This window comes from Mesoplodon densirostris, chromosome 12 (genome assembly GCF_025265405.1).
Source record: "Mesoplodon densirostris isolate mMesDen1 chromosome 12, mMesDen1 primary haplotype, whole genome shotgun sequence".
NCBI lineage: Eukaryota > Metazoa > Chordata > Mammalia > Artiodactyla > Ziphiidae > Mesoplodon > Mesoplodon densirostris.
Genome location: NC_082672.1, coordinates 74720261 through 74732306, shown reverse-complemented (window position 1 = coordinate 74732306; position 12046 = coordinate 74720261). Strand labels below are relative to the sequence as shown.

Below are 12046 nucleotides of genomic sequence, written 5' to 3'. Positions count from 1 at the left end.
TTGCACTGTTGGTGGGAATGTAAATTGATACAGCCACTATGGAGAACAGTATGGAGGTTACTTAAAAACTAAATATAGAACTACCATATGACCCAGCAATCCCACTATTGGGCAAATACCCTGTGTAACCATAATTCAAAGAGAGTCATGTAGCACAATGTTCACTGCAGCTCTATTTACAATAGCCAGGACATGGAAGCAACCTAAGTGTCCATTGACAGATGAATGGATAAAGAAGATGTGGCACATATATACAATGGAATATTACTCCACCATAAAAGAAAATGAAACTGAGTTATGTGTAGTGAGGTAGATGGATGTAGAGTCTGTCATACAGAATAAAGTAATTCTGAAAGAGAAAAACAAATACCCTATGCTAACACACATATATATATATATATATATATATATATATATATATATATATATATATATATATATATATATGGAATCTAAAAGAAAGAAAAATATGGTTCTGAAGAACCTACGGGCAGGTCAGGAATAAAGACTCAGATGTAGAAAATGGACTTGAGGATTGGGCAGGGGAAAGGTAAGCTGTGACGAAGTGAGTGAGTGTCATGGACATATATACACTACAAAATGTAAAATAGATAGCTAGTGGGAAGCAGCCGCATAGCACAGGGAGATAAGCTCAGTGCTTTGTGATCACTAAGAGGGGTGGGATAAGGAGGGTGAGAGGGAGACACAAGAGGAAGGGTATATGAGTATATATGTATACATATAGCTGATTCACTTTGTTATACAGCAGAAAGTATCACACCATTGTAAAGCAATTATACTCCAATAAAGAAGTTAAAATCAATCAATCAATCAAGTAAGACATCAAAATCATAAAATGTTGTTGAGGAGAGCAAGAAAATGTAGAATTTTTTAGAATGTGTTTGAGCTGGGGGGAGGCAGGATAAATTAGGAGCTTGGGATTTACAGGTACACACTACTATATGTAAAATAGAGAAACAACCAGGTCTTACTGTATAGCACAGGGAACTATATTCAATACCTTTTAATAGTCTATAATGGAAAATAATCTGAAAAAGAATATCTATGTTATATAACTGAGTCATCTTGCTGTACACCAGAAACTACCACAACATTGTAAATCAACTATACTTCAATAAAGAAAATAAAAATAAAAGAACTAAAAAAGAGTTATCCCAGGGTGAGCATTCCAGGTTTAGAAGTCTGCTGGTACAAAACCCTCAGGTTAAAGTGAGTTTGGTATGTTAGGAACCTGAAGATGTCCAATGTACCTGGAAACTAATTAAGCTAGAAAGGAGTGGTGTGGGTTGTTAGGTGACACCACATCATATAAGGCAAAGATGTTGGAGTTTATTTGAAGTACTGCCAGAAGCTGTCATATGGGATTTATATATTGTAAGCATATTATATTTTCAAAAATCACTCTGGGTGTGATGTCTACAATAGTAGAGTGAGTATTAGAATAAAGAAACCAGTTAAAATATTATTCTCATTTTGGGAAGGAAATAATTATGACATACTTTGATGTTAGTAACTGAGATAGAGATAAATAGACACATTTGAGATATTTTTCAAGGAAAAGTACCCAGGACTTGCTGACCATTTCAATGAAGGTAAGGAGGAATAAACAACTCTTAGGTTTTGTAATTTTTTCATAGTAAATAAGGAAAAATAAAGGTAGAACTGCTTAGAGAGAGTTTTGTTTTGCCCATGTTACTTTCGTGATGCCTAATAGATATCCAAGTGCTGTTACCAGCTGGTATTTAATTAGTTATTCAGTCCTGGAGTTCAGTCAGGAAAGGAAATTTTGACTTGTGAGTCTTTGTCATGTAGACGTCATTGTATGGTTGAGGTTTTCTATATGTCGATTGATGGTCTCAATTATGTGACCTGGAAATAGTAGACAGAAAAATGGATGCTTCAATAAAAGAATGAGTAAATAAAAGACGACAGCAACAACCAATGGGCAGGAGAGAATGGGAAAGAATTTTAGGATCTGGGCAAGCCACAAAAGAAATAAAGGCTATGAAGGAACTGAAGAGACAGTGTAAAGAAAGCACAGACTGTTTGAGGTACTGTGTGTGAAACAGGAATCTGGTTATTAGATTTGCTTCTTTGTCCCTGGCTCATTCCTCCTTTATGGTTTCTGTGAAGAGAAACCTAACACAGTCTGAGTTAGCCTAGAGGGAGCAAGCAATTGAAGAAATCTTGTTGAAGAAAATATCACTAAGAAACAGATAAAAAGAAACTGTGTGTGTTTTAGCCAGAATTGAAATACAAACCTGGAAATATATTAGGAAGAAAAATTAAGATTATTAGAAATTAACCTCTAAAACTTGTTTTAAAATAAGATACAGAATGCTTGATTATTTGCATTCTAGAAATTCAAAACCTAAAAGGATGCATGACTGCTATCTTATTGAATGTATTATAACTGGTTATGCTTAATAATTTATTTGTCAAACAAGAGGAGACTTTACAACAGCTCACTGAATCAAATTAGAAATCTCATTTAAATTCCATCTACATTTTGGCAATGAAAGCTCTAAAATCATATACACGTACACCTTAAACGCAGCCTATTTTTGTCAAATCATGTGGAACATAATCAGAAATTGAAGAGTCAATCATAAATTCTGTTTCTAACAATCTTTATGATATTCATTATATCACTTGGAATGTTAGTGTTTTGTTAGTGATTTGCTCTAAACAGGATTGGGAATGATTTTCTGTCCTTTAGAGATATAATACCACCATTGCCATTTATGTGCATTCAGTCACTGATACTTTTTCATTCATTTAACACATAGTTTTTGAGCATCAATATGTGTCAGTAACTATTCCAAGGGCCAGAGATACCGAATGGATACATAAGCACCTGCCTGCAGAGGAAGGTGTAAATGCTATAGAAGGTGGAAGTAACTGCCCGTGCCTGGATAAAATAGGCAGAGGCTTCATGAGATGGCTTTTGATCAAGGTTTTAAAAAGAAACCAAGCAAGATTGCAGGCACTTAAACAGTCATTGTTGCTTGGAGCATTGGATGCATGAGAAAAGGATCAGGGTGAGAGAGATATTGCCAGGAAGGTATCCCAGACACAGATTCTGAAGTACTCGGGGATTTTTACTTTATCCTCTAAATCCAGACTTCTCAGGTAGAGCTCTATACTCTGGGGAAGCATGTAAGGCTTAGTGAACATCGCAAAAGTATTTGAAGCTTCATCTTGGACTGTCAAGTTTCCTTACAGATTTGTGTGCATTGTGGTATTGAATGAATGATATCTTAAGAGGGAAAAACATATGGTGTAAAATTCAAGATTTACATAACTTTAAAATCAAAGAGTCAAATCTGAAAAAAAGAAAACAAATATTTGTAGCTTATTTGTAGCTATCTTGTCAAACCCTCCTGATGTTTGAGATCATAAATTCCCTCTTTTCATCAGTTAAAACTGTTTAATAGATGAGCTTCAACATACGGATGAGGGGTGGGGAATCAGTTAAAGGCTGAAATTATAGGGTATTTCATGACAGTTTTCTTTTAGAAATATAAGTTGGTAGCAGTAAGCATTCAGTTTGATTAGAGGAAGCTGGGGTCAGACAACTCAGAGATATATTTAGGGATCAGGACCCGAGGGAGGAGGTGCTGATCTAATTCACTTAATCTGGAGAGGAAAGCCATGTTTCACAGACTTCACCAGAGAGTGAGAAGAGAATCATATTAAGAATATAAATTGATGTTTTATTATGTCCTTCCACTCTTTGGGAACTCCAGGGCTGTAGGAATCTTCACCAAGTGTCTTATCCATCACAAGGCTTTAGCCTTGGTGTTGCCCTCAGGTTGACTGAAGTTTAGACAGTGTCTTCTCCTTTCTGTCTCTCCCCTTCTCACCCTTATCCCTTTATAGAATCCAACAGATCTAAACACAGACATCTCTCTCCTCCCTTTTCTTGAAGCATTTAGTTCAGAGAAACTTGTAATTTCTTCCCCTGCCCCTTTGAAGACATCTTTTTAAAGGCCTCTTGAAGATTCCACAGCTCAGGGCTATCTCTCTCAAGGATCTAAGTGCCACCCTCTTGTAACGCGATCACTGAGGAAGATAGCGCCCTGCTTCCTGGCCTCTGTGGGTAGGCAGGAGCCCAACTTTGGCAAATATCTGGATCTAAGTTGTAAAACAGCCTCGCATCTTGAAGACTAAGAAAGTTTCCTTCCTTTTGGGTAAGGCCAATTAGCAAACACATATAGCCTACGATCACAGGCCTTAGTATTAAAAACTCTCTCATCCTTTGTCACAGTGGAGTCAAGCTCTCCCCTATTACCATAACCTTAAATAAGGTCTGTCTTGCTTGCTTAACTTTAGTGAAACTTTTGCTTTGACAATAAGCTTCTCAATTTCTAGAAAATTATGTCACCCTGGTCTGAATACTTGTAAAAAAGCAATTGGTTGCTGAAGTATGTAGTTTTTATTTTGTAGTGAAAGCAACATACCACTGGTCCCGATATTTATTACTCAATATAATCTAAAACTTATTTCCTTATCAAAAATTAAACTGGAGGAAAACAATTGCCTGTAAGGAAGATCTGAATATACTTGTGACCGGTGATTAAGAATCTGCCTGTCAAGGCAGGGGACACGGGTTCAGGAAGATCCCACATGCCGTGGAACAACTAAGCCCATGCACCACAACTACTGAGCATGTGTTCTAGAGCCCTTGAGCCACAACTACTGAGCCCAAATGCCACAACTACTGAAGCCCGTGTGCCTAGAACCCATGCTCCACAACAAGAGAAGCTACAACAATGAGAATCCCGCACACTGCAACAAAGAGAAGTCCCTGCTCACTGCAACTAGAGAAAGCCCACACACGGCAATGAAGACTCAATGTAGCCAAAAATAAATAAATTAACTAATAAATAAATAAATATACTTGTGCCTCAAATATCCCATAATCCATTTTTAAATGTAGTTAAGAAGAAAAATGTACTAAATTTCTACAGAATTTCTTACTGGTTTGAACTTTGATGGGCATAAAAATAGATCATATTGATGGAAACTTTAAGAAACAGCTATGAAACTCATCTTGTGTCATCTGCAAGAATGTCTTGGAAATGCCCTCCCTAAGAGGACCATCTAGTGACATTTCTGTCTGGCCTTAGTATCAATTGTTCTTTCTCTTGAGTCAATAATGTATTGTTATGTAATGAACACTGCAATGCTTTTCCTCTATACTGCCTGCTACAAATGTAGGATGAAGTTAGTCAAATCTTTAAGATATGGCATTTTTAGCCATATTTTCAAATTCATGTTATAAACCTACTATATTTTTTTCTCTCACTCTTCAACTTTAAGACTAATTTCCTGTATTCTATTTCACTTGTTCTAAAATCTTCCGCAGGACAAGCCTGACTGTTATGCACAGATGAGTGGATGGATAATGAAATAGATCAATAGATCTTTTGGTGTGATTATAGGAAACCAGGACTGGTTTGCTTTAGAACTCCTGCCTCAGGTTTTTGGGGTGATTCTTGATAAGGCCCCTTCATTGAGATTTTAGGGATCCAAAATCCTTGGCAGGAGACAGTACAACAGACAGCATTTTGATAGGGCAATCCAGAACAGAAGATGAGGGGAGAATCACATGTCATTTGGTAATCAAATGAGTTATTTTATGAGCATGAATAACCAGAAATATATGGGGTGATTATATGAAGTAAGAGATCACATTAAAATGAATGCAGTATAAAAAACAAATACATCTGACAGCAGATTGCTTGAATTTAAATTACAGCTCATCACTGACCAGGTGAGGGGCATAAGCAAGTTATATAACCTCTATTCACACAAATCCCACACATTTAAGTGGAAATAAGAGCAGTACCTGCCTAGTAAGGTTGTTATGGGGATTGCAGAAGTGAGTGGATGTAAAGATAGTAAATACTGGGTAATTCTGATCCAGCTGGTCTGACCTGGAGATAGATAGATAAACCACCCAACAAAATAGGTGATTTTAGAGAACTTCAAGCTTTTTTTCTGAAAATCCCTTGTATCTAAAGTAATAGTAAGAGAGATGCACAGAAACTCATAAAATGTTTTTCACAGTTAAAGAAAACTATTTTTTTTTGTCATAAGGTGGAAATCTTGCTCTGTTTTGGCATATAAACTATTGTAGTTATAACTGAGTGGAATAGAAATGCCACCTTCAGGCTCTCAAACAGTTCAGTAACATTTTATTTTTTTTTGACTTTGCAAGAAGTTGATAAAGATATTTCATAATCCATCAGCTATTAACTTTTCTTTATTTATTTTATTATTTTATTATTATTATTATTATTTTGTGGTACATGGGCTTCTCACTGTTGTGGCCTCTCCCATTGTGGAGCACAGGCTCCTGACGCACAGGCTCAGTGGCCATGGCTTACCGGCTTAGCCACTCTGTGACATGTGGTATCTTCCCGGACTGGGGCATGAACCCATGTCCCCTGCATCAGCAGGTGGACTCTCAACCACTGCACCACCAGGGAAGCCCTATTAACTTTACTTAAAGTAGCTCTTTACATTTATTTCTCTTATTAAATCCACATTCCTGTTGTTATATGATTCTTTATTTTTATAGAAAACACTATTATCTTATTCAAATATCTTATTCAATTAGAGATACTGATTATAAATTAACTAAAATATAGTGAAATGTGTTTATTCTAGTTAACTATAAAATTTGCTTTGCATAATTTAATAATTTATGAATCATGGGTAAATGTGTCACAGAAAGCTTTATATATAGCAAGATAGAAAACTGAGATTTAAAGATAACTTTAAATTTTTTGTTGTTGTTGTTATAAAATTAAGAATCTTGAATCCTAGTTTACCTAATGATAGTCACAAAACTAGGCATTTTTATGAACTTCATACTAATCTTGTATACTCATCCCTTTAAATTCAAGTATCTCATAAGGGATGAGATATTTTCACAAAATGTTATTGAAACTGTTACAGTATTTAAAAACAAACAAGAAATCAAACTGAGAAATGAACATGGTAGATGAAATCAAAAGAACGTCCAATAAAAAAGCAACAGATTCTCAGAACAATTCTTACCTTCAAGGCTGAAATGCAGACAAACATATTTAAATAGTTTCTTACTTTATTTCTTCTGTTAGTGCCTTAATCTGCTCATATAAAATTTTATTTTTCCTTTTGAGTTTTGTGATTTAATTATAGACTTTATTGGTTCTCCATTGTCTGTATGAATCTTATTCTCATTAATTCCCTGATCCACCTTTCCTCTATGTCTTTCTCTCAATAAATATTATTTTTAGCTCTTATGTTGACCATGTCAAATAATACCTTTAAGCTTCTATTTCTTAATCAAATTTAGATAACTTATCCTGACTTTTATTAAATTTAAGGATATACTGCCCTTATTCTTCACTTTCCCAGTTAACCCTTTTCACCTCCAAAATTTTGTGTTTACATTGTCATTATTTGAATACATTAATGTAAGTATAATTAAACCATCGGTGCTTGCTTGAAAAAAGTTGAAAACAAGTCACCAACATTTACTTTATTATGAATATGCAAATACTCTTCACTGAAGAAGTGACACTTGAATTATATTTCTTTTCTGAAGCTTCCTATGTTGCAACCAAAATCCACTTGAAGGACAATATTTCTACCTTTGAGATCACATAGCTTTTTCTTTTTTTTTTCTTTTTTACACTGAATCAATTGTTCAAACCAAGTCAAAGTTTTGTTTATTCATACCATGACCTATGTACATTTTAAAATGTCTGCTCAAATTTCTCATTGACTTCTTCCTTTGTATATAAAAAATAAATTAATTTATTAGTAAGTTTTACAAATGTAGTACAGCTTCACATCCACTTTATGTGTGGAATGGAGCCACAAAACTATACTTGAAAAAATAATTTCTTCAGCACTCACTGATTTCATGTTCTAATTTAGACAATGATTTTTCCCAGCCATTATCATTTGATATCTTGTCACTGAATTCCCAAATTAGTTTCATATAGCATTTCTCTTTTTTTCCTTATTGCTCTGATTTATCAGTAGTACATCTTAAAGTAACTTCTTGAGAATGTTTGAGGGAAGGATGTTTTTATTATTTTCATTACTCCAAATGTTTTTTTTTTCTCCAGAAACATTTAAAATTTTCTTTCTATCCTTGATGTTTTGAAATTTTGTGGTAATGAAACAACAAGACTAGATCTTTTATTGCTCCTAAATAACAACTCACGTCTCATAAACTGTAGCATATTTCTTCTATCAACTAGCTGACCTTTCTTTTATCCCTGTACTTCCTTTGAATGATGGCATACTTGAATTGGTTTTATATATGACTTCATTTTTCTCTCAGATTTTCCTTTACTACAGTTTTGTAATATAGTTTTTAGAGACTCACTCTATTTCCCTACTTTTATAATATATTTTATTTTCACAATAATACTGTCAATACTAATGAGTCTTTTAAGCTTTTTTGATTATTTCCTTTATGTATCATCTTATTCTCATTTTGTGGATGTAATATTTGTCCATATTTCCCTGAGGAAAATAAGCATAATTTTTTTTAAAAAGTTCTCTATTGTCCATTGAATTTCCCCAGGAATGTAACGGAGTTGTTTACCTGTTTCTAGGACTTAACCATGAAAAACCTCCTCAGTTTTGTCCATGTTTCATCATTACCTTACTCATATTAACTTTCATTAATGTAAAATTCATGAAATAGCCATTCCATGCAAGAAAACTTCCCTTAATCAATCTCTTTCCTCTTGAAGATTATTTTATTTTTTTAATTCCTTACTTTACAGAACTTTCCAGAGGGTAGAAAAAATAAGTGTTTAGGTTAATTGTGCTATATGGAGCCATTAGTCAGAATATGTAATTAAATACCTTTAGATATGAAAATCAGAAATTTTTGTACTGATAAAGAAAATAGTAAACTATTATGCAACAATTGTATGTAAAAATAATGTACATATATATGCATATGAATGGGAAAACTTTCAAAAATTTTCATGAAATTTGTTATAAAATATATAACACTCAGTATATAATATATATAAATATAAAAAGATCAAATTTTGAATTGTAAGTTTTCATCCAGATATTGGAATGCATAGAAAAATACACAGTATTTTCCTCATTATACTGGGATTATATAGTTCTGTTGTCTTTAATATAGTAGACAAACTAAATAAACAACTTTTTATAAAAACTACACTTGTTAAATTCCTTGTTTCAATTATTATTTTATTTTAATGACATTAATAACATAAACATGTTCATAATATGATGACTTTATTTTCCTCATTTGTTTTTAAATAATACTGAAAACAGTATTACTTTCCTTATGTGCAAGCACATACCATCTAACTGCCATCATTACAAGTTAAAATGTTGCTCAATATCCAACTCCCACGAACTGTTTCTAATTCTACTCCTATGAGAATGATTGAAAAATAAAAGTACTGCATAACTTTTAGGCAATGAGAAAGTCATATTTATTTTGAAAACCATAAATCCAACACTTTTTTTTCCTATTAAACCTAAGAGATTGGTTTTATGTGGTTAACCTTCTTAAGAATAATAATCTTCAGGAAATATGTGGCCACTTATATAAACTTAATGTACTATTTATCATGAACAAAAACTTGAGAAGATTTAAAATTACATGACAGATAGCAAGGTCCCCCAGGGTGAAATACTCTTTATGAAGGCACAGCTGTCAAATGATACTTACCAATAAGACCAGTGGGACAGATACATTTGAATTTATCCATGAATTCATTATTAAATATGTATAAACTGTCTGTTATACATATCGACATCCTTGTTTCTTTAAATTACTGTTAGGGCTTCCCTGGTGGTGCAGTGGTTGAGAGTCCACCTGCCGATGCAGGGGACACGGGTTCGTGCCCCGGTCTGGGAAGATCCCACATGCTGCAGAGCGGCTGGGGCCATGAGCCATGGACGCTGAGCCTGAGTGTCCAGAGCCTGTGCTCCGCAACAGGAGAGGCCACAACAGTGAGAGGCCCGCGTACTGCAAAAAAAAATAAAATAAAAAAAAAATAAATTACTGTTGGTTCACAAATTGGCCCCAGTACACAGAGGGCAAGGAGAGATCAAAGAAAGAGGCAGATCTTTCCAGATTGGAAGGCAGCAGGTTTAATACGCAAGAGAACTCACTTATGAGGCTTGTCTTGTGTGCCACAAGATTACTAGATTTAATTTATTATTCATTTTAATTTCATGTTAATTATTAATCAATGGAGTTAAATTCACTTTTAGTGTTAATGTTCACCTTTTCTTCACTTTAACTTGATGTTCTAATGTCATATTGTCACTTAATATTTTATTTTGTCAGTGAAAATAGTAATGCAAATAGATTTTCAATTTAATTACGCATGCTCTTTCCTGTTCAGATATATGTTACATTAATTTTTCTCCAGCCCAAATTCATTTCACCATATTAGAGAAAATAATTTAATAATATTAGAAAGATTTTCACTCATCTAATTTATAAGTACAATGTGTTATGTGTCAATGTCATTTTTTTCTATTTTTGTTAAATATTGGCAAAAATTAGTTGTCAGAAGTCAATAATCAATTCAGTGTCAGTTTAGGCTACATTTTTTAACTCTCTGCAAACTGACAAACAATGCAAGAGATATAATATGAAAAGTTTTTGCAACACAGTTCTAGGTGGAGCACTAATGGGAAATCTGCACTGCAGAATAGTTAAAAGGAAATATTAGGACTATATAGTAACTGGACATTTCTGTTTTCCTTTCTTTCCATATAGTCCTGCTTTATAAAATTAATGGAAAGAAATGCAATTCATCACCTTGCCTTCAGAGCACTACATCTACAGAATTCATGGATAAATTCAAATTCATCTGTCCCACTGGTTTTATTGGTAAATACCATTTGGCAGCTGTGCCTTTATAAAGAGCATTTCACCCTGGGGGACATATGTCAGGATGTTATTGATTCACTAGTATTTCCTTTTTGTTCCTCTTTAAATTTCCTTTAGCTTAACATTTGATTTGCATTTCAATAACCTGAAACATCTATTCTACCTCTAGACTCCAAATCAGAAGATAAATTAGTTCACATCTAAGCAGTCTTTATCCACCAACTCAAAGATTAGTCTGCATTTAGTAATTCCAAGAGAAGTTGTTGCAGTCTGTAGTAAGGTGAGCCCTGACACTAATATATGTGGCATTCTTATCTGATGAATTTCATCTCAAACATCATCTCCTTTAGGGTTAAAATGCTTAAGCAAATTGAAGAATTATAACCTGGCACCTGTTTGACTTATTGAAACTTAAAATCTGTTAACTTTTTTTCGAAGGTACAAATATGAAATAGATAGATGTAGATGAGTGTGCTTCACATCCCTGGAAGAATGGAGCCACCTGCACTGACCATGCTGGTAATCATTCCTGCCAATGCGTGGCTCCATTTAAAGGTAATGACCACTGAGAGAGGAGAAAAAGCAAACATTAACTTTAAAGAGCATTTCTGTCTCTTGTCTGATCTCATTTCAGTCTCCCAACAACATTATGGGTCCTTCATTTCCTTAAAATCAGCTTCTAAAGTGACCAACCAATTATCCCTTAGGCAGAAATGAGAGTGAAATGAGCTTTGTTTATATACCCACTAAAAGTCAAGTTTCTTAGTTTTTTATTAGAAAGACCACCTTACAAGCAAATGGTAAAATAAAAAGTAAGGAAGAAAATAACCAGGCTATCATGTTATATCTGAAATATTGTTCCTATTATTCAATTTCTCATGAAATTGTCAATGTTTTATTTTTTTTCTTTCTAAAGTAACCATTTATCTATTTTTTGAATATAGCTATATTGTGCTTAACATAGAGTAAGCCATTAACTGATACTTTTAATTTGGTTTCAACACTGATGATACTTTTTTAGCTTCAGCTAAGGAATTATATTTTTTTCAAAAACTAAAATATATGGTTTGCCCTGTAAAATATATGTTTTGATAAATTGTTGTGCAAACTAATATA

The 12046-nt window shown here is 33.7% G+C and overlaps 1 protein-coding gene across 1 annotated transcript in view; it reads left to right on the top strand.

Moving 5' to 3' along the window:
- The window catches only part of EYS (eyes shut homolog), a 1591612-nt gene that overhangs the window by 348344 nt on the left and 1231222 nt on the right, over positions 1 to 12046 (top strand). The window contains exon 11 of the mRNA XM_060115102.1: positions 11386 to 11485. Coding sequence (XP_059971085.1) covers positions 11386 to 11485 — 100 coding nt within the window. The remainder of the gene's footprint in view (positions 1 to 11385; positions 11486 to 12046) is intronic.